The sequence below is a fragment of the Pteropus medius genome, unplaced genomic scaffold, assembly GCF_902729225.1.
Source record: "Pteropus medius unplaced genomic scaffold, Ma_sr-lr_union100, whole genome shotgun sequence".
Classification (NCBI taxonomy): domain Eukaryota; kingdom Metazoa; phylum Chordata; class Mammalia; order Chiroptera; family Pteropodidae; genus Pteropus; species Pteropus medius.
The window spans coordinates 34,301,860-34,325,562 of NW_024355205.1; the positions used below are offsets into that span (position 1 = coordinate 34,301,860).

The 23,703-nt window shown below is 49.4% G+C and overlaps 1 protein-coding gene across 1 annotated transcript in view; it reads right to left on the reverse strand.

Annotated features, from left to right (window-relative positions):
- Positions 1-269: 269 nt before the first annotated feature.
- VPS26C (VPS26 endosomal protein sorting factor C) overlaps positions 270-23,703 on the reverse strand; it is a 39,914-nt gene continuing 16,480 nt past the window's right edge. The window contains exons 2-8 of the mRNA XM_039858037.1: positions 17,443-17,586; positions 16,491-16,640; positions 10,981-11,061; positions 8,526-8,600; positions 4,615-4,765; positions 4,227-4,379; positions 270-1,653 (exon numbers count right to left, since the gene is read on the reverse strand). Coding sequence (XP_039713971.1) covers positions 1,571-1,653; positions 4,227-4,379; positions 4,615-4,765; positions 8,526-8,600; positions 10,981-11,061; positions 16,491-16,640; positions 17,443-17,586 — 837 coding nt within the window. The 3' untranslated portion in view covers positions 270-1,570. The remainder of the gene's footprint in view (positions 1,654-4,226; positions 4,380-4,614; positions 4,766-8,525; positions 8,601-10,980; positions 11,062-16,490; positions 16,641-17,442; positions 17,587-23,703) is intronic.

Sequence of the window (23,703 nt, forward strand, 5' to 3'; positions counted from 1 at the left end):
CGGAGCCCCAGCTCCAGCCAGCCGTGCTGCAGAGGGACAGCTGCTGTCCAGGACACCCAAACGCCCGAGTGTCCCTTAACCAACGATGGAGGTGTCTGGCCACGAAAGGGAAGGGAGTGGCCAGCCCGGCCCAGAAGGAAGTGGTAAAGGTGGCTGGGCTGCTGGCAGCTCTGTAGGTAATAATTATTCCCTAAGGAGAGTACTCACCATGTTCATATCCACAAAATGTGTTGACTAAAGAAATGACATAGCAATATACATCCAAACCATTTCTCGAAATTCTCATTTAGCTTTGTTTTATTAAAAATGATTTCTTCCTTTGAAATTTCCCAGAAGTATGGCCTTTGTTTTCTGCTACTTCAAACACATCATCAAAAACAGATCGTTACAGTCATGTGAGTGTAGAAGGAGATTCATAAGCCAGAACTTTACTGTGGGAACCAACCTTTGGATGACCCAGTGAGGAAGCTGTATCACTTTCCCTGGTGATGCCGTGGGATCAAGCTGTGCCTGAGTCAGGGCTGTCTGTCCTCAGCATCACAGACGCCGTCCCCGGACGATGGCGGCACGGCCTGGGCTGTCAGCCAGAGCCCACCCTGCGGAGCCTGCGCAGCAGGGAAGGCCAGGTGCATGCGAGGCACAGGACCTACTTCCGAGGCCTCGACGACCGTGGACTGATGAGAGAGTGGCAGGGTTGGAAGGAAGAAATGGGCCGTGACAGGCTCACAATACACCGTGGACCGCAAAGGGAGGCTGAGGAGGAATGGCTTCAGGCCCAGAGCCCCTGGCCTGAACACAGGTCCCTCGGTGGGTCGGAGGCAGGTCGTCACCCACCGCCAGGGCACACCGACCGTCTCCTGCCATGCAGAACCCCCAACAGCAACAGGCGCGGACATGTCCCCGAGTCACCCTGCGTGCACACGCGTCCTGGGAACACGGCCGCACACGACTTTACACCCGTTCCCGAGACTGAGGAACACTGCAGCACCGGCCATGTCACCGAGTCCCCTCACTTCTAGGAGAGCAAGGGATACTTTTTTCCAGTTTTTTAAAACTTTTAACGTTACTGTGAAAAATGTAAAAGACTACAGAACACAGCGGGGAACATGCTACGGATTTCCAGTGGAGGCAGCTCTGCGCTCCTTGGCGGGTACCTGCTCACGTCACAGCGACGAGCATGCCTGTCGCCGAATGTGTCCTCTGCTGTCCTGAGGCCACACCCGTTACAGGCCGGGGAGGGTGTCCCTGACCCCAGGGCCTCACTTGGTAGCCGCAAAGTCACACTGCTGCTCCGTGTCCTCGGGCCCTGAAGGGAGCAGGGAAGCCATGAGTCAGGACATTCTGCTTTCTGGGAAGTGATCTTGCCGAGAACATTAAGGAATCCTGATGGATTTCAAAGAAAAGTCTGACTAGAGGCATCACTAGACGCAGAGCCTCAAGGAAGGAGGACACAGGTGATCGTCATCCGAGGGCTCGGGTCCACTTCTGACACAGAATCATCAAGAACACTGCCCGTGTCGCTGCCGGCCGCGTCTCCGCCTGGCCTCCCTTGGGTCCGTGCCCTCCCGAGCTACACCCTGCAGAGCTTCAGCGGGAAGTTCTCCGCGATGAGGTGGTCGCCTTGAAGGAGCACGACGATGTTGACCTCAAATTCTGAGAAGACAAAGGACAGGCCTTACAACTCGAGCAGCAGCAACCAAGCGCCAGCCCCCCGCCCGCAGGCAGCGAGGGAGCCCGGGGCCGCGGGGGTCTCGGTGCTGGTGTCCCACAAGTGTCATCCTAAGCCCCCAGGAGAACCGTGAAGACGGCTGCACGGCTGTCTGCTGCACTTGCTCAGATAAGTCCGTCTTCTCACCTGGGAGCAGAAAGGCAGCAGCTTCCCCAACCACACTTTCCTTGTCCTTCGTCTTTAATACAGAGAACCTTCTAGAACCCTTTCAAGCCACAGGCTCTTTGGCTTTACTTTGACGTTTCCTACAGCTTTTAAGGGGACAGCAGACTGCAGGCGGCCTGCAGCTGTCTGGGTGCCCACGCCCCGGGTGAATCCACGTTCAGGACACGCTCCGTTTAGCTGGTGCTGCCGTGGAGAGCGTCAGTTTATCTGAAACATCTGTTCAAACGTGCGTCTCCGACCCTGCCGCAGACAGGGTTTCTCCACCAGCTCTTTGGCGCTGGGGCCGGCCTTCACGCCAGCAGGAGGGCTGCGTGACGAGGGAGCTCCGCGAGGAAGACAAGCCTGTCTCCTGAGGTGAAGAAGGAGCCCCCTGCTCCCCCCTGCAGAAGCTCCGCAGTGGGAGGGGCTCGGGGCACCTCATGCAGCTGGAGTCCTGAGGAGCACGTCCCGGGTGTGGCCGCTCGCCCTCCCGAGCACCGAGCACCGTCCAGGACAGTGGTCACACCCAGCAGTGCCGCCCTGTCTCTCTCCTGACTTAGACAATCGCCACGGCACCAGCACGGCCCTCAGGACCCTCCATTCCCCCAGCCGCCTGCTGTCCTTCCTGGGAGGGGCAGGGTGGCTGCAGTGGACGGAGGACACCAAGCGCGCAGGCTGGGCCAGGGCAGAGCACATGTGGCAGAGCGGCTGCGTCGGCGCGGCCTCCGGGCCCAGCCCCTACGCTCCGAGCGAGTCTCCGCGGGAGGCCTGACCATGCGTGTGACGTCACCTGTGGTCAGCGCTCACCCAGATGCTGCTCCTGCTGCGGGACATGGGGCCCACCCCTGAGACTCGGAGCCTCCCCTCGGCCAGCCACGTGGGCAGCCACCCCAGGGCCCCCGCGCTGCAGGCTCAGTCGTGCCCGCTCGCCCCCTTTTCCGTGGGGGCTCCCTAACCGCATGCGTCGTTTGGCAAGCCCCAAACTAGAATGAACTGCCACCGGGCACGAGGACAGGAAAGCACTGGTGTCTCGGCGGATGGACCGAGGGCGTTATTTCTCTGGAAGAATCAGAGGCGCCGCATGAAGAGTTAAATGGATACTTTGTAAAATGCATAGAAATAACATGCAAAAAATTTAGTTGCTTAGTGAATAGCACAGCATAGAAAATTTTTTGCACCATTCTACAGTTTATGCAGGAAAATCGATTTGAGAGAAATCAACAGTGAAGTTCCTCTTCAACTTAAAATCAAAGCATTCTGAAGTAAAAAAGAGGCATCTCCAGACCGCCGTGTGCGGCGTGCCAGGGACTGCGGTGCTGGTGGCCGCAGGAGCATCTCAGCAGGACATGTGGGAGGCCGCGGGCGGGTGGCCTCGGGGCGGTCCAGGCCCCTGCGCTTGGGTTCTGTGCTGAGGGCACACACCGCCCAGTCCACAGCGACCACACACACGCCTTCTAGGAAAAACTGTGGTACCCTGGCTTGGGTCAAGTTTGACCCAATGTGGTCTCTCGGAAGATGTCACTGCCCTTTTACGTGGGGCAAACAGCTGGCTCTGTTGCCTTCTTTGCTGACCCCATGTGCTCTCAATGCCGTGTTTCAGATGCAGCACCAGGCTCCACGCACGTCGCCTGTGCTTCTAACCCACGGGCGGTCGGAGCTCCCGGACTCACACCCACGTAGGCCACAAGAAGGTCCAAGAGGCGCCCACGATTCAGCGGCAGATGCGACAACCTTTCCCTCTCTTAAAAAACATCACCTGCTCAACTCTGGCAATGAAACAGTACTCACATACATTTTACATTTGGAATTGTTTGAAGTAAAATCATGCTCTAACTAAAAGATTCTGGACTAAAAATAACGCACCTTTAAAGTTAGGGGGACTGTGACATTCATACGAAGTGGTGGCTTCACTATGTCCCCATTTCTCCGTGAAGCGGGCATGCCAGCAGAAGCAGTTACCAGACCCCATCACACTGGTTACCAGTGAGCCTCAGGCATGGCACAGACGGTGTCCCCAAAGAGCCCAGGCTGCACGATGCCTAACGGTCTTAGAATTGTCTCATTTTGGGTCTCTGTCAAATGCCAGCCTATCAGAGGCACCGAGCTGCCTTGTCCCTTGTTAGTTCGCTTCACAGAGCTCATCGTCCCTGCCCTGGCCCACAGGGACGGGGTTACTGCGGCCTCCCTGGGTGACACCCCACCCCCACACGGCAGCTTCTCACGGAGCTGGAGGAGGAGTGCTCGGAGCTGTACTTGACCCGAGCAGACCGGTGTGTCTGTCCCAGGCACCAGGTGGCCCGTCTGCGGGCCGCTTGCCAGCCCCGGCCGTGAGGGCAGGGAGCCGGGCGCTTACCCACTCTGAAGTTGGTGGTCTCCAGCGTCGGGCAGGTGAACAGCCGGGGGAAGACCATGTATATGGGGACCGAGAGGCTCCGACACACGTCCCCATCAGCGATCTGAATATTCTGGATCTCTGTGGCATCGCGGGCGTACCCTTCTGCACACCCTGGGGACGGGGGAGCACGTCGGTGGTCAGAAAGGAGCCACGTCCGAACATGCTGATCAGCAGACGCCCTGTGACTGAGGATCTGCATCCGCTCCCTCGCCCACGTCCCCCGTCTGCTCCCCGAGGTTCTCGAGAGCCCCCTGCCCTCCCCACCTCACTGTCCTCAAGCACGTTCTCGGAGTGGAGAGGGCACTTGTGCGCTGCCGTGCCCGCCAAGGGCGGCAGAGGCCCTTACCGCACGTCTCCACGCGGACCAGCTGCAGCTCGATGCTCCTGATGGCGGCCTCCGAGCTCTCCACCACCAGCTCCCCTGTGAGCGGCTGTGTGATAACGCAGTTGGTCGAGTTGAGGTGTCCTCTGATGAGGAATTTGGGGAGCAAGGCTCTCTAAAACAAGATGAAAAATACATCGGGACTGGAAGGTGCCAGGGGAAATGACTCGATAGTCACTTTGGTACAAATAAAAACTGGAAGCAAAGTTGGATAATTTTTGTAAAACCCACTGGGACCCTGTTTTACAAAATGGGGGAGAAGGTACAACAGTAGTTACATCGTCAGTCGCCGTAAGTAACAGACCGAACGTTCGAGCGCTCTGACAGGCAGCAGGCACCTGGCAATCTGCAGAGCGGCGGGGTCGCTCACGAAGAAATGACATAAAAATGTCTGAGGAAGTATTTAAGGACAACCAGTCACGAAAAAGGGGATTTAAAAAAGATAACCAATTTACAAATGTTTCCAATAATACAATTTTTAAAAAATCAAGACATTTAGTTCAAGGACATTTAAAGAGAACAATGCTCTTCAATGCTTGACCATAAGCCTCTGTAGACAGAGGAAACAGGTCCCAGCTGAGCGATGATGTCCTTGTGGGACAAACAGATGTAAAGAGACAATTGTAGCCGTCTTCACCTCTGGCTGCGTCCCAGTAACTGAAGATCATTCAGAGTCTGGAACACTGCTGTCCGACAGAAACAATACAAGCCACGATGTGAACCACATAGGTCGTTTAAGTTTTTCTAGTAGCCACATTTTAAAAAGTAAAAGGAAACAGGTAAAATTAACTGATATATCCAAAACATGACCACTTCCATGTATAATCGATATTTAAAAATTATGACGTTTACGTTCTCTTTCATACTGAGCCTTTGAGACCCTAACTTTACACTCATGGCTCGGCTCAGACCAGCCCCAGACCAGCCCCATGTCAGTGTCGATGGTCACACGTGGCTGGGGGGCCACCTTATGGACAGCACTGAGGAGCCAGGGGGCCCGGGGCAGAGAGCCCTAGAAGCCTCGATTTGAGACTTTTTTAGAGTTCTAAAAATAACTAAAAGTTAAAGAAACTATTTGTTTTTTAAAAAAATGAGCAGTAGCAGTCTCCATTAAAAAGTCTTTCAGGCCACTGAAGAAGAGAGAAAAAGCTCTCGCTGCCCAGCTGAAGATCGTCACTGCCGCCGCCTCCCCTCCCGTCCCCTCCCTCCTGGCCCCGCCCCTCCCTCCGCCCCGCCCCCTCCAAGACGCTGCATATCAATGCGTCAAGCAGGCTAAGTACATTTCCGGAGCCTTCCCAGGGAAGCGTTTCCGTGAGATAAAAGTGGACCTACAATGACATCGAGTCCAGGGCACTGTGCCCTGCAGCTGGCAGAGAGCTGAGTGAGCGAGTGTTCCCAGCAGGCCCTGGGCACTGCGTAGAGGTGGGGGCCCACCCAGGGAAAGGCAGGTACAGCATCAGAGGGTGGTGAAACTGGCTGTGTGCAGCCAGGTTCGTGCCACCCCAGGCTGGCATGGCACCGCACCTTCCCACAAGGGGGACTTCCCACCAAGGAGACTCCCAAAGCAGGCAGGGCCAAGGCCTCACGTCACTTAAAGCCCCAGTGCCGGAGCCCCTGGACCCAGAAGACAAGCCACCTGCACACCCTAAAAGAAAGCACGCGGGGCCAAATGCCTCCGTCCCCTGTGCAACACTCGGAGCAAAGCCCTTCTGGTCAAAGTGTACTGTGCGTCCATAATCAGAAGAACATTCTCATCTGAGCTACAGACAGACAGTCTAGTTAACAAGGTCTTTATAAATATAAACGGGCAACTGAGAATCAACAAACAGCTGAGAAAAATAAAGGAAAAAGAGGCACACACTCTCTAAGAAGGACCAACTCCGCAAGAAACAGCATCAATAGGAGGTAGGGGGGAAAGGCTCTGCATTTGTGGTAACATGGAAAAGGAACCGTGCTCAGAAATGAATCACACTGGTGTTGAATAAACATTCCAACAGGAGAGCTAAATGCCGGCCGAAGAGCACCTCAGCGAGCTGGAAGACTGAGACAGGGGCCCCTGTGGTGCATCTGGGAAATGATGAGAGATGAGCACAGGGCTGGGGGAAGTTCAGCCTTTGGCACAAAAGAGACCCCCAAAGGCCAGGCACACAGATGAGAGGATCCACACCTGCGCGACTGCTCTGAAACTTCAGGTGTCGGAAGTTGTCGGGGGTGGGAGGGGGTAAGGAGAGGGAGAAATAATCAGCCCACACGCACCTGAGAATCACAGTCATCAGTATCACTAGGCCCTAGAAAACCAGGGAGCTATTATTCAAAGTTCTAAGGGCTAATGACATTAGAGCTAGAATTTTCTACCTAGACTGAGATTCAGGTGTGAGGGCGAAGTAAGATAGTTTTTAGACATTCAAGGACTTAGGTTCACTCCTCACCCTTTCTGAAAGATTGACTCTAGCATGTATTCCAGCTAAACAAAAAAAAAAATTGAAGAAGGAGAAAACACAAGTGAGTAGAATCAATGGCGAGCAGTGAGCGTGGTAAAACTTAACCGGGCTAAATAATGTGACTGTTATACTTCAGGCAACTTATTAAGAAATGGTTTCTGAGCCAATAAAGGCTTAACACTGGGGAAAATAAAACTGATGACAAGCTGGGACTTCAATTTAAGACGATTTCAACAAATGGGGCGGGGGGAGGGGATGCAAAAATGCTACAAACCTGCCAGAAGGTCCCTTTTCTCAGGGTTGTTATGTAAACGTATATGTCTGGACATTTGAGGGTAACTTCTAGGAAAAGGATGCGAGAGGGAAAAGGAGCAAACAACAGTAAGAACAGAAACAAACCAAATCCTCACAACCTTAGTGAATCAGGCTAAAGACGGGAAGCAAAGAATAAAGTATGTCAGAGAATGCAGAACAAGATGAAAGGAACAAAACAAATGCGACAGTTTTCAAAGTGAAAAAGAACAGGTTACATTCCTCTATTAGGGACTGTGTTTCAAACATTCTTGCTAGAAGCTGTTTACAGAGACACCTGCAATGGATCTGCTAACACGTGCTCTTAACACGAGTACCTCTTCCCCATCCAGCCTGTTACCAAGTTTTCTATTACTTAGACTCTTCAGAAGTAAGAAATAGAAACGTGTTCTAACCAACTTAAGAAAAAGTAGGGCTAACGGGGACACGGCTGAGGCCTGGGAGGATGTGGGACGCCGTGCGGCTCAGCAGGGGGCCCGGGCTCACCTCTACCCACTCCCCATGCAGGCTTCCATTCACGGCTCTGGTTCCTGCGGGAGAAACATCGGATTGGCCCACCAGGGTCGTGTGCGCTCCAGAAACTGAAGTGAGCGGCGATGGTAAATGGCCTTCCTGAAATGCCCCCTTCGGCACAGCCCTGCCCCAGCTGTGCTCCCGAGGGGCGAGGCCAGCATCATCCTGTGCCCCAGTCCTCCCAAACTTGCCTTTAACCTGTCCGGCTAGCAGAGTGCAGGATGAGAGCAAGGAAGAGCCACCATGGCCACGGGTGACAAGAGACTACCAGGTGGTGGCAACTCTGAGAAATCAAGGGGGTGCGGCCACCGTGACAGGCGGCAGTGCAACGGGCTCCCGGCAGGTCTCGGCTCACAGTGCGATAAAACTGGGAGAACGTGTGAAAAATAATGAACATACCGTCGCTGAGAAACTTCAAAAGTGTTAGTCTTCTAAGTGGTTACTGAGTAAAAAAAAAAAATCAAAATGGAAAATACAGACTATTTTGGGTACAATCATCGGGAATTTCCTCTTGATACCCAAATACAGAACCAGGCAGCAGTCAGTCTGCGGGTGGGATCCGGTTACTAAGGAGACGCCCCTGGTGGTCGTGTGGCAGCAGCACGTTACCTCTTTGACGTTCTGTAAGGTTTCAGGTGTAATGGTGAAGTCCACAGGACTCGGAGTCAGTTTCCCCTTCTGAGGCTAAAACAAGAGATAAAACCAAAATCAGTTGCTTGAGGGCCACGGTTTCTGCAGGTCAGGCTTCTCTTTCCCTTTTCAAAGAAGTGACGGGCGGCTTAACGACCCAGGGAGAACCTGCTACTAAGAGGCCGGGTAGCAGCTGGGTTCTAAACGCAGCTCTGCCGAGAAACACTGCTGTGTCCTACGGCACAGCTCCTCGAGCCCCGGGACTCAGCTCCCTCATCGGTGAGACGAGAGGAGAGACCTCCTGATCTCTAAGGCATGTGAAAACCAGACTGAAGAAACAGAGCAGTTTTGCTGGGAGGAATCCTAAACCTCAGAATCAGAGCTAACACCGGAGCATCCACAGTGGAACTGACACGATGGCCCTTCCCGGTGCTGCTGCTGTCACTGGTCCCACTTTACGGACAAGGACAGCCAGGCACAGAGAGCTCCAACGGCTTCCTCATGAAGTGGCAGAGCCAAGACGCAAACCGAGGCAGGCAGGCTGGCTCTTAGCCACTCCGCCGTATCGCTGTCCATCTGGGAGAATCGCTCCCACAAAATACTTATGGATGTTTCTGTAACTGATTAACAACGATCACCTCCACGTTACACAGCTGCAGAATCTATCGACACAGCCAAGCTTCGGCAGGGCCCGCCTGGGGCCTTTACTCGGGGGCCGGGGACGCCCATGTGGTGGGGAGCCTTGGTGGGGAAGGGCACCGACCAGTTTGGCACATTAGTCTTCCTGAAAATATTCTTTTGATCAACAGGTTCATGAACATATCCTTTAGTGAATAAATATATCCTCCTCAGCGGATGTGAAGGGGTATTTAACTTGCTGTCAATGGCAGGTCACAGCACGGTTTGGCCTTCCTGAAGGCCACCCGTTGCTCAGTGGCCAGGGGAAGCCCAGTGCCACCCACTCTCAGGGGACCTACGAGAGGCTCTTTCTACTAAGGACATAAAAGGATATGTCTTTTTCAGAGAAATAATCTACATTAAGAATTTTTCGTTTTGCTTCCATTTGAAGATACTTGATTAAAAAAAAATCCATCTAAATAACATCATTTCAAAAAAAATTTTAATCTTATGTTATATAAATTTATGTATTTTATCACTAAAAAAAGCACTTAAACACTATGATTATTAAAAATTTATAAAACAGGAAACTACAGATGTTGGAAGTCCTAAAAAGTCACAACAATGAAGCCAGCAAAGGACATCAGTGATTTCGCCGATCTTATGCACTAGATGTAGGTCTTACATTTATACTTAATCACCACGAAGGTGCCCGTGGACGTCTCATAAAAGCACAGAGGAGATGCAACTGCAGACCTCCGAGCAACACCGACCTGCACCGCAGTGCAGCCCTGGACAAGCCGAGGACTGCGGGAGGCCGTCAGGACCGGGGGTCCCACGTCGGCCCAGGGGCAGGCCTGGCTGCAGCTCAGGCCCCAGCACCACTGTCGGCCACCACGTCCGGCTCTGCAGCCCGCGTGCCCCCAGGAGCCCCGTTTGGCCAACTTCTGCCTCTGAACTGCTCAGAATCAATCTGAAGCCAGATGCACCACTGGCTGAGTCAAGGGCGCCACTCGAGGAGGAAGCTAGATGACCATAGACCAGGAAAGGGGCCGGGCCAGCCCCGATCCAGCATGGCACAGGGACGGCCCAGGCACGGCAGCCGCCGTGCGATGGGACCTGGAGAGGCCAAGACACAGGAGGGAGCCCAGAGCTATGGGCATGAGCATCTGTCACCATGTGTCTCAGTCACTGCTTGGTTCTGCATGACGACCAGGAAGGCACCAGCTGGGCTGCAGCCGACTCTCCCTGGGAATTCACCCAGGTGCCTGGTAGGGGGCAGGGACCCAATTCCCTAAGCTGACACATAAGAGGAAATTTTTAAGGGCACTGTGTCCATCACTGCAAAGTCTGAGCAGTGGGTGCAGGCAGGGACAACGCCCGCCGGCCCTAGGTGTCCCTGCATGTTCTCACTGGGTGTGCCAACAATGACATGCCCCAAGTGCTCTTTATCCGTGCGGCCCATCTCTTTGGGCTGTTCGCCACGGCGACCTTGAGGGATGAGGCGAGTCCCCCTCCAGGATAAAGGGCAGGCCTGCTCACTGCTGGTGCTCCTCGGCTGAGGCACAACCCGCCTCAGGTGCAGCATTGCCTGGGCCCATGGCATCATCCGTGGGACCCTGGGCCCAGGGGAATGACGTCCACGCTGATACCCATGCTGCACCAGAATAAGGCCCTTGTCTCTGACCCAGGAATGTCGTGTCTTTCAGCGGCCACGGAAGAGCAACAGGCCAACTTATTAGCTTGGAAGTCGGGTAAAACCTCACACCCCCCAGAAGGTTCCCGTTAAGCCTCAGTGCCCCCAAGGACAGCTTACAGCAGAGTGAACGATGAATTCACAGGTCTTCGTTAGGTCCTTGGCCAACAGAGACCGCTTCATGTCACAGCGCAGGGTGTACTAGACAGAAAAGGTGGAACAGAAACGTCATCTTAGTGTGATCTGCTTTCAGCCTGCAATGATCCTAAGAGAGATGAGTCAGCCAGTATTTGGGGGAAACTTCAATTAATGTGTTATATGAAACTCACATACAAATACAAGGAGCTAATGCTCAAAATAAAGGCATTTCTATGAGAAAAACAAAAACACGCTTTAAAGTTATTCCTCAGCCCATCCCCACAGCCGGCCCAAACGTCAGACGCCCTGGAGTACGGTGAGAGTCCCACCGGCGACGCAGAGAAACAACGGAGAGAGCGAGCAGAAGGAACGCGCGGAGCAGCAGACGCTGGTCCGTTTCCAGTTACCGCGCTGCGTGGGCCCAGACAAGAAACACAGCTCCTCCGGGCTCCAGCTTCCTGCCCTGTAAAACCGGGCCATTACTCCCTACCTGCCGTGAACACAGTGAGATGGTGCGCGATAAGCACTCAGCACAGGGCCTGGCACACAGCCACTCTTGGCGAACGGCAGCTACTTTGTAATAAGGATCAGAAAATGTGCGGCAAGGACTAGAAGCCCCTGGAGCAGCATCGAGCACTTGACAGACCAACTTGAGAGAAGCGAGTTCCTCTCCCTTGCTGAGCTGTGTGTGCACCGAACTGCACGAGGAACCAGAGTGGGCTCAGTCACGCCCTGCACTGGGAGCGTCCAGTCTGCTGAGGAGTCACGCGGGGCGATGACGGTCAGAGCCCCAGACCAGGGCGTCTTAAACCCAGCTCTCTACATTTTAACCTTAAGGAGGAATAAACAAGGAAAAGTCTAAAAATTTTTATTTTGGAAAATGCAAATATATACAAAAGTAAAGAGAAGAGTATGATGAAGCCCCAAATACCCATCAGCTTCCAGAACGGTCAGCTTGTGGTTACTCTAACCTGTTCCTCCTCGTGGCCCGCCCCCCGCTGCTGGCCCACAGGTGTGCCCTGCATGCAGAATAAGGGACAGGACAGGGACGGAGCGTCACGCTCACTCCTAACGCAGCTGTATCCATCCAGTTCTCTGCTGTCCTGTGCTATTTTCCTGAACTAGCCACTGCTCGTGTCCCCACTGCAAGACAGGCCCTGTCTCCTGAGGGACAGCCCTCCTGTGAGCTGGTCACGGAGCTGAAGGCCCGGCGTGGACCTGGGGCAGTTTCTTCACATCCCTGTCTGTGGGCTGAGAGGCTGCTCATAAAATGCTATATAGCATGATCACTGCCTTGGTGCTGATCTTAAAAAGGTCACACGCTCCATGTTTAATAAATCAGCTGTTGTTTTAATCACCTAGGAACAACTTTAGAATTATGTTAAAAATAGTATGTAGAACTGGGACTATATGCATAGTTGGCTAAGAAGCTATAGAATCAGGAACAACCTATGAGCATTAAATAAGAAGTTACTATATATTTAATGTACTACAGGACAATTAAAAACTTTAAAAGAATCATCTGTCTGCAAGGATTTATTTTTTTTAGTTTTATAATAGGTTACACATATAATAAATAGAATCTTCTATTTAGAAGAGATCAATCAACAACACACCATCTTACAGACTTCTGCAATCCAACAAATGTTCTTGATTAGCTACTAATTGCCAGGCACTGTGCTAAGTGCTAAGATAAAAATATGAAAGAGATCATTCATATATATATATATACACGTGTATGTACATGTATCGAGATTTCAATCTGGTCTCCCAACCAGACAAGCTCAGTGAGGGCTGGTACTGTCTATGTACGTATATGTGTCTGTATATATAATACATATGCATGTACAATATGTAGATGTACATGTGTATGCGTATGTATCTGTGTACACTGTATGTGTGTACATCTGTGGACATGCATATGCATGTATACCATACACGTATGCACGCATGCCTGACCGTGTGCATTTCGTCTCCTCCAGCATGCCCCCGACGGTCCAGAGTGGACGATGCGTCTTTCGTTCGGGCTTGCCTGGTCTTCCTGATCTGCCCCCAGCGGGAACTTTCCCTTCCTCATTTCAGTCGCAGGGACCTGGGCGGGGCTGACCTCCAACCCCACCTGGGTGTAGAAGTGACCAGTCAGCCAAGACTGCTGCTGGGACGACGGGAAAGAATCCTTTCTGACAGGGCTGCCAACCCAGTAGACTGAGCCAGCAGCCGCCTGCTGGCAGCCAGCTCGCCATGGAAGAGCCTGCTGAGAACGCGGGCTGGAGGCAGGACGGGCACGCAGCCTGGCCTGGACACTCCCGGGAGTTGCTAGTTCTGTGATCTAATACCCCTTTTTTTTGCTAAGTCAGTTTGAGTTGGATTTCTATAATTTGCAAATGAAAGGGTGTGAATAACAGGCATCCACTTTCAGTCACTGAATGTTTTTTTTAAGTGTGAAAGCAATAATTAATATAAGTGGTGATAAGTGGGGGAGAAAGAAAAACACCGATGTTATGTTCTAGGAACTGTGTTCTCTTAAAAACGTACTATTTTAATGCTATCAATACGAATATGTCAGGATTACATAAGGACAGTCCCCGTCACTTCATTTATTCAATCATCCAGCAAATACATACCTGGCACATTCCGCGTGCCAGGCACTATGCTAACCAAGCACTTCACGCCAAGACCTCATGAACCACCCCAGGTGGAGAGGTCACGGAGGCTGCTGGGGTCACAGAGGTGGGGTCTGAACTCACACCTGCCTGCTGCCAAAACCTGCACCCTGAAGCTTTACACAGTGCTGCCATTCAGGCCCAGATCCATCTGCTGCAAAGCCCTGGAGCTTCTCACTTTACCGTAATCCTTCCCAGCTACTAAGGAGCGATCCAGGTGGCACGAGCCACAGGTCAAGCTGGGCGTCAGGATGGTCAGACCTGAGCAGGGCGCCAAAGGGAGGTGCAAGACTTGGCCTTTTACAACTGTCAGTAAACATAACATCAATAGGAAAAAAGAAGGAAGATGTGTGTCCACAGAAAGGATGTGTTTCACTGTGAAAAGAGTGACGAGCATCTCTACAAAGTGCTTCTGAATCCACGTTTCCGCAGACACGTTGGCACTGCTGTGTTCTGTGTTACAGTGCTATGGCCGCAGGAGACTCTCATATGCACTACCTAATAATAAAGACGAGAAAAGAACGTAGTGTGACTGAAGCAGAATAAACAAATACCATTGAGCCCTCTGGCTCCGGCTAAGAATAACAAGTAACCAGCCTCTGCAAGCTGGGAAGCCAATACTGGTTACATTTTAAATCCCTTTTTCTGTCTTATGATTTTTACTATTTTTCACTATGTTACTCCAACACAATTTGAATTATTAGTGTGAAATTTCTTTGCCCCTATATGATTTGAGAAAGATGCTGTTAATAGGACTGAACAAGCTTTCTGTTCACAGTGACACACCGTGAGTTTGCAAGGTGAGCATGGTGAGCAATGCCCAGGTACCCCTATGCTGACCATGGCGGTCACTGTCCTCTCTGGGTGGCACTTGCTCTCCTGTAAAACAAGACGGCTAGAAAAAAATGTCTAGAAAGTGAATGAATGAATCGATGAACGAAGAGATTCAAAAACCGTAACTATTCTCTCAAGTATATTTTCCCAAAGAAGCAATGACAGATTTGAATATGAATTGGGAATAAAGATGATATTTAATGATTTTTGTTCACTTTGATGGGTGTGAAAATGTTAACTGGAGAATATTCCTAGTTTCTGGAGATGGATATTGAATTATTTCAAGATGAAGTATCAACTAACTTTGAAATGACTCAGAAAAAATAAATACAGATGAAATAAAGATGGCAAAAGTCTAATAAATGTTGAATCTAGGTGATAAATATAAAGATGATAAGTTCTTATCAGTCTGAGGTTAAGATAAGAAGAAATCTCTTCATTTCTAGAAACTTATGAGATACCCGGGGAGGTGCAGAATTCTAAGTTGTAATACTCCAAGGTCAACCCTCAGGCAGTAGAAGCTGGGGAGCAAAATAAAGGGGGCCTCAGGGTGACTATTTGCCTTATTACTCTCCGTTAGCATTTTACCTAATTTCCAATTCGCACGCAGCTAGGCAGAAACACAAGAACTCCGTTTTGTATGTACCTGTGTGTCTTTCTTGGCGATATTTGGAAAAGGATGAAATTTCCAATTTTATTTTTAAGAAATGAGTCTTTTAATGAGAATGACGAACACAGGAGAAAGTGACAAGAATCACGACCACTGGAAACCCGATGTTATTCTGTTCCGTTTCTAACGAACACATGCTTATATGAGTGAACAAACAGTACTAAGGAACTATTGTAGCGGTAAAGTAAGTTGACGCCGATGCTGGAAAAGAATAAAAATAATTTTCAAAATGAAACGTTCGAGATAGTTTCAGTTTTGCAAAAAAGGCATTTTTCATTTAGTTTCTCTCACGGTGAAAGTACTCCCAACTCAGAAGGCTGGTCAGAGGACTCACTCCTATGTACCTGCACGTCCACTCGAGCAGCTTCTTTGAGTCTAGACGCCTATCCTGTTGCCCCCTCTGGGTTTTCCGAAGCCATGAGCCTACAGGTCACCTGAAACAGGTGGACCAGGCACAAAGGACGAGAAACGCTCTTTCCTCACAGAAGATATTTATTGCAATAGAGCATGTCACACCGCACGTGCTTCTCCTTGACACATCTTTGAGGCAATTCCTAAAACTCACGTACACCTTGGTTAAATTCTCCCAATTATATTTTAAGCGGGGGACTGGTCTCTACCAAGACCAAATGATCAGCTACAACTTAATTAGTACATCAGAAGAATTCCTACCTCTCAGCCCTCTTGCACAGACGTAAGACAAAATAGCTTTGTCTCATCTAGCAAGAGGAACCGCGGCGAGACTGAGTCACAAAAGCGTCTTTCTTCCCACGGAATAAAAGAAAGGGCCTCTTTCTGCCGCTGAGTCATGACTCCAAACTGCGGCTGAGACAACGCTGGGAACTGTGACAGACATCCTGGACTGCAGAGGTAGACAGGAAGTCATAAAGTCACTTCCCCCTCATTCACAACGATTGTCCAACAAAGAATACAAGCCTCTGCTAGAGTAGTAGCCTCTGGGCATTAAACAAAGAGATATTTATATCTATAAAACAGACAGGTCAGTGCTGGTGCCACAGAGAAGTGAGGGCGTGTCTATCAGCATCAGCAGACAATACAGCACCCTTCCGTGTCACTGTGGCCTGAGCAGAACCCAAACGAAACAAAGGCATTTTCGAGGACTGACAGCAGGAGTCCTCCAGGATTCCCATTGATGCGACAGTCAGACATGAAAGGGGGACACCGGACAAATGAGAAATCAGTATAGAGTCTACCTGGGAGCTTTCAGCAGTAAACACGTGATCAGTTCCTAGGTCCATCTATTAAGTTTCGGGGAAGGCAAACCAGAGCTGTGTTGCCATGGCGACGATGGGGCGGCCTCTCACCTGAATGCTGACGAACACGCCGTGGTAGGTCTCGTACAGGACCTTGCTGCCCTTCCCCTGCAGAGGGAACTCGAAGGGGATTTCCGTCTTGCCGCTGGGGAACTTGCCGGGCTTCACCATCTCCATGGTGCTGCTGATGATCTGGATGGGCTGGGAGAGGGCGAGCGGGTCAGTCGCTGCCCTGTGTCGGGGGGGCCCTGCGCTGCTCCCCGCCCTGGACGCAGCCGCGTGGCGGCGCGGGCCTCACAAGGCCCTGGGGAGGGCGGCGGGACCGACATCTGGAACCCGTGATGCCTTCATCGGGGAAGGTGTTCCCCCTCTTTAGAGCCGCTCTGAGAAAACCCACGACTTTGGAAGAGAATCTCTAGGAGCTACCGGAGGAAAACAAGAAAACCGGGGAAAAACACGGGAGGGCCGAGTCCGAATTCTGTTAACAAGCCTTTCTTTCCTCTGGACTCGCCTCCAAAACTGAAAGAGTGAATATGTCCTTCAGGAAAAGGAGACTGTAAGTATAAAAGGGAGCTCACATTCCGGAACACAGAACTCTGCCCTAAATGACGAAAACATGGCCCCTGCTTCTGCCTCCTACCCGAATGCTGAAGCCAGCAGCAGCCGGGCGCACGGTTAAAGGGGCAGCGCTGTTTCAGGACGCGAGAGGCCGAGGCCACAGGACCACTCGGAAGAGCTCTGGCCTTCCCGATGGCTGAACTCAGAACTCTTACAGTTCTCTGACCCCACCCGACAGGAATAGAAACAAGCAGAATGCAGGAGCAGGAGCTATTCAGAATCAACGTATCTGACTATTTTTTCAGTTTGATTAGTAAATATGAAAAACACGACTATCGTTATACCTTGCAAAATGACGGCCAACAATAATAAAGCCAGCCAGCCGGTGAAAAGCACCACAGACATCTGCGTAATGAACTGAAGATGTGCGACCCAAGCCTCTCACCTTCACCGAGTTATAGAAAGCTTCGAACACACCCACGCTCTTGGCGCTGAGCTGGAGGTTCACGGTCCCTTCCGCCGTCAGGGAGACGCCCTGGTGCTGGATCGGGTCCTTCCCAAATATGACCACCACGCCAGACAGCATTTCCTGGGGAGGTGAGAAAGCCGGTTAATTAGCAGCCTCTTCATTCGCCTTATTTATTAGCAAAAGTCTCCTTCACAGTCAATTCGCTCAAATTGACTTGATGATGCAGACGTTCATCAAGCACTTACTGCAGACCGGACACCTGGTGGCCAGGGTGGAGAGGGCACGGCCCTGGTGGGGGCCCGGACGGCCACCGATAATTACAGGGCAGCCCAGAACACAGCGATGGGGAGCAGCGGGGGAAGGGGGCGAGGACTGTCATCCCGTTTGTTGGCTTTCGTCATTCTCGGCTGGGAGAATCCCCACAAATGTCAGATTTCAAAAGGGCAAAGAGAAAGGCCTGGGGCAGATGGCAGATTCCTGACCACAGGACACGCGAGCATGGTGACGATCTCTTTGGAAGGAATGCAATGAAATAAAACGCTTTTCTTTGGGTTCTTTCTCAAGAATGCTGACTAAAATGACCACATTTTCAAGTGCATGAGTAATTGAACAAGACTGTGAGCCTGGTGCCCTCTCTGCTCAGGAGGCCTGCTGGAGAGCTAAGGTCATCAACACACCCAGGGGGTCCTTCCCGCCCTGTCCTGGTTCACTCTGGCAAACAGTCAAGCCTCCAGCTCACGGAGCATTCAAGAAAGACTTCACGACAGATCATCTATTCACTTATCTGAAGATAATTACTGAGTAAGAGAATATGGACATTAACTACATTCTTAGATGACAGTTTCTTCCTGTCGCCATAGAACTTGATAGTCTCAATTTGTTACGGGGTAGGGGGTGGAGGGGAGTTCAGAGGAACAGGAAGTCGAGGAGATTAAATAGCACCAACCGGAGGGGAAAGAGAATCCACAATAAATACGAAACAGTGGGTTTCTGAAATGACCTGCAGAAATGGGGCAGGACTGCCGTCGAATGGTAATACGATGGCAGAAAGCGGACAACACAACCAAAGAAAAGAAAAACAGCAAAATTTTAACATGGCCTGCAGATCGAAGCATTGAAAAAATCTCTTAGTGCTGTTTAAATCTGTTTACCTGTTATTTCCTCTAGTCATCTGGTGAAAAAACTTTCACCAGGTTCTCCCCTGACATGGAATTTGGGGAGCAGGGACTATTTTATGCCCCTTAAATATGTACTTTTGATTTTGTTTCCTGCTCCCCATTCCAAAGCTCTGAAGTCTAAATTAAAACAAACACTAACTTCTCCTTTTTAAGCAGTTCAAGGAACAGAACTTGTTGTTAACACAAAAAGCTCATAAGCGATTTTAAATGATAATTCTTCTGAATTAATTTCACTTTTAAATTTAATTAAAATTAATTCTATTAATTTTTGTATAACCCAAATGAAATATAAATCTCGTTTTTAAAAATTTAAATCCACTAGTATATTTTTAAAAATATACTTGACTAGTATGTCCCAGAAATAAAATAAGATAAAATTATTTCATGAATTTTATCAATTAAACAACACAATAGCACTAGAGGATACTTCTGCTTCTTCTTAATCATGACACTGCCAGTTAACCTCGTGGGACCAGGATCCAGGTTGACCACTAATTGGCCAACCTGGATCCTGGTCCCACGAGGTTATGATATTTTGATGTCATGATATTATAATCATGACATCAAAAGAACCTTCTCTTTCCTTAATGCTATTGTGTAAGAAGGAAAAAGCACCTTGGAAGTGAAGTACCTTGAAAGTAAGCAGAGTAAATATTTTATGACCCAAGGGACTCTTTTTGTCACTCTCTGATTTTAATTAAGAAAGAATATAGTAGAGAGAATACAAAATAAAATATTTGTAGACCAATTAGACATTCTACCAATATGCAGGTCTATTTGATTCCTACCAACAAAGAGAGGATATAGAATTAGTCCAAGTGTAGCCCAAGAATTTTCGAAATAAAAGACATTTCAACATGAGCCATGGTAATGAGAAAACTATCTTTTTTTTCTTTTTCTTTATTGAGATTTAACTGACATATAACATTGTAGTTTTGGGTATACCAGACAATTCTTGATTAATCCTGCAAATGAGGAAAGAATGAACTTGAGTAATTAAAAATTAAGGAACACCCCAGACTTCACAGAGAGGCCCCCTGTCCCCCGCAGACTTTTATCTAGAACTGCCCACAAGGAGAAAACAAAGTTACGGCTCTGCATCGTGCCAGTGCCTCACCCAACGTAAGAGGGGGCCACGACTTCAGAGAGGCCACTCACAGACTTAAGGATGGCAATGAACCTCGGAAACAATGCACAAAACCATGTGCACGTGTGCTCTCTTTTAGGGAGAAGAGCCAGAGCGTTGGTCTTCTCATCAAGGAAGCCCTTCGCCAGAGAAAAAAGACGCAGGTGAGAGACAGGTGCAGGCCCCACACGTGTGTGCATGCAAAGATGCGAGATGACAATCCCAATGCTTTAGACTGCTCATCTTGCCCCTTAACAGGGGCTGCACCTGTGCTATTGGTCAGTGGGCCAGCACAGACGCTTCGGTTCTCACCAGCACTATGAATGAAATCTTATCCCTCTGCAAGGTGATGTGTTCGAGGGTACCCCCCCGACACACACACAGCCTACAGCAAATCAGCTCCGGTCTCTGCGCTGGAGGAGCCGAGTCTAGAGACAGGCCTCAAGCAGCCATCTTCAATGACAAACCAAACGATCAGGCTGGGAACAAGGTGTTCAGAGGCTACTGGTCATACCTGGTCTTCACAGCCATGCTGAAGTGGATAAACCACTACCATGTTTATCCAAAGGCTGGTATAAGAGAGGACATTTTCTGTCTTCTCTAAATGTAAACGGCCACTAAAAAAGTACACTTTTTTTCTTTCTTGTTCTTTGGAATTAAATATCGAACCCACGATTAGGGCTCTGGGTTTGAATATGGAGATGTCAAGTAAGCATTCCCCTCTGGATTCCTGAAAATCAAGCAGATGAACCAGAAAGAAAACCATGAACTCCATTCTCAGTGAAGCAAGGAGACAGTTACATGCCATGAAGTACGTGGAAGAGCCGCTGAAGAGTGAAGGCTGGACAGAGACGGGGCAGTGGACGACGGGGAAGGGGCGGGCACGGAGTCAAAAGCCGAAACGAGGCCCCAAGGCTGTGGAAATATGCTCCTGCAAGGTGAGGGCATGGGGGGAGGAACTGGTCAGGTTCTAAGGAGCATAGGAGGCCCAATGAGAAATCCTACAAATGAGCCCCACGCAGGCAGCAGGAAGCAGGAAGCAGGAAGCAGGAAGCAGGAAGCCGTCGTCCGTCTCCGCAGCAGAGGGAGGTACTGAGGCCCCCTGCACTGTGAAAACCTCCCCAGGGGCTTATCTCACAAGTGGGCGAAAAGTAAAGTCTAAAGAAACAATGCATAAAACCTCAGCAGACCTGGTCTAGGAATAAATTCAGAAGGTGACATGAAAAGAACCAGCGGAGCAGCACAGGGCAGATAATGCGAGTAAAGATGAGAGCGGCTGGAGAGAAATCCAAGTGGCTGATGATGAGCACACAGACGGATCATGTTGCTCCTCTACTAAAGGACCCTACAGAGGCCCCCACCTCACTCAGGGTGAAGACCAGAGTCCTCCCAAAGGGGCATCTGCCCCTCCTCCTGACCCGTGAGACCTCGTCTCCTAACTCTCCCCTCGTGACTCCTCCGAGCCCTCACTGGCCTCTTGCTCTCCCTTTAATCTGCCCGCACACTCCAGCCTCAGGGCGTCTGCACATGCTCTTCCCCACACCTGGGTGCTTTTGCTCCGGATACCCACGTGGCTTGTGACAAAGATTCTCTCTTTGGCCAAACTCTACTCAGCCTCCCTTGAGCTCTTTTTCAAATAGGCCTCAACTTTTAGATTTCCATGTTCCTCTCTACACTGTCCAACTTTAGCAAGAATGCTGCTAAGTCAGTTTAGCCGTCCTGTGTATCTGATCACCTTTGATCAGGTTCCTCATCCTATCCTCCTCCTTCCCCCAGGTGACATCTGATCACGTGGCCCACCTTCAGCAAAGCCCTTGTTAGGTCGGCTTAGTCAGAATCCCCCAACCCCTGATGTCTCCTCTCAGTAATCTTCCATCTGCTGATGCCCACCCTGCTCCTTGGCTATCAACTCCCACCGCCCATGCCGGACTCACAGCTGAGCCTGACTTCTCCCCACAGCAAGACGCCACGCAGTCCCTACACCTTGAACGGTCTGCTTTACTGCCTTCACAGATGTCACGAATAATTTTTTCTTTAACAACTGCTCCCTCACCTCCATTAAGTCATTGCTCAAATGACACCATTTTAGGGAGGCCTTCCCTGACCATCCCTATTCAAAACTGCCCTGCCCCTCCCCAGCACTCACGGACTCTGTTCTGTAGCACCTGTCACCTTCGAAAATACTACGTAAGTGGTTACCTATTTTATTTATTATCTGTCCCCTGGAATGTAAACTACACAGGGCAGGGGTGATCACAACAGCAGGCACCTGATGGGTGTTCACTGAACGAATAAATGGCCATCCACCAGAAAAACAGCTCCACCAAGCCAGTGAAAACTATGAACACACATTTCACCACGAATTTTTTAAATGTGATGAAGCAATTGCTTCTGTAAAGGATGAATCCAAGAGCTGAGGGATGATGAAATGGTGAGGCAACAGGAAGAGACAGAACTATCAGAAAAGAAATGGAAGGAAAAAAATAAAACCACCACAGAAAAGGAGGTAGAAATGAAAGGGGCACAAAATACACATGGAACAGATAAGAGAAAATTCAAACAAATTAAATAAAAATTTAAGAATGTAAAAGAATCACCAAAGAGATGATAAATATAAGAGATGGTGAGGAACATCCATTATATAAATAACGAAGTTCCCAAATAAGGAAACTGAAATGATGAAAAAGAACAAATATTTACTCATCTAATTTAAAAATATTAAAAGGGCAAATGAACCAGGAACGGTCAAGAAACAGGCCCACTCTAGTAAAACCATTCTACTTCAAAAAAGAAAGAATCCTTTATGAGTCAGGCAAAAAAGATCAAGTCACTTATAAGAGGGGAAAAAAATCAGCCTTCTCCACAGCCAGATGCAATTCAAAATGCAAGTACAGCGACACCCATTGCAGCGCTCAGGGAAACAGTGATCCTACGATTCTATACCTACCCAAACAGTCAAGTATGAGGAGTTTTAAATGTGCAAAAACAAACAAACCAAACCCAAGGAACACAGCACGAAAATCCTTCTTGAGGAACTTACTAGATGGGGAACTGTAACTACCCAAGGGATGGCTAGAACTATGTCAAAAGAACACTGAGTCCATTTCACTGTATGAGTAAGAATAAGTGATACTTGATGCTCAGGGTGAGAGAACAGAATGTAAAAGACAAGTCCTGACAGTGCAGGAATTATTTAAATAACACTAGTTGAGAGTAAGGGAGCATAAATGTAGGTGGTAGTGTGTAACGGAGTGTAAGGTGTGTGGTAGTGTAATGTAATGTCCCTATTTTTTGACAGCTGGAATTTAAAAATGTATCATTAAAGCTATGCTTTCCAATTTGATAGCCACAAGCCATATGTGGCTTAAATTTATATTAATATTAAATAAAATTTCAAGTTTAGGTCTTCAGTAACACTACGTACACTACAAGGGTTTGAAAGCCACGTTAGGGCTGGTGGCTGTCCTAACGGACAGGGCAGATAAAACAGCACATTCACATCATCACAGACTGTTCTATTGGACAGTGCTGATTCCAAGTTACAAATCGAAGAACACAGTACAACAAAGTGAACACAGGTGAACAGCATAAAGGTAATATTTGTAAATAACTAAAATCCAATTGGTGGGAGATAAGAAAGGGAGCTGGAAAGAAGAGGAAATACACTAATTACATCATTGTTTATCGTAGGGAATCAAATAAGGTCTAAGAAGGGAACTGTTTGTAGTAGGGAGTCAATAAATAAGGTCTAAGAAGATTTAAGGCATAATAAAAAAACTGTAAGAGTAACAACTGTAACAAATAAAAGGCCAAATTATTAGAAAATTATACAAACAATATAAAGCAAACAAGATGGTAAAGAGAAAGATGTTTTAGAAGTTACTCAAAAAACAATCTCCCCAAATGACAACGAAGTGGCGATGACAGAATTAA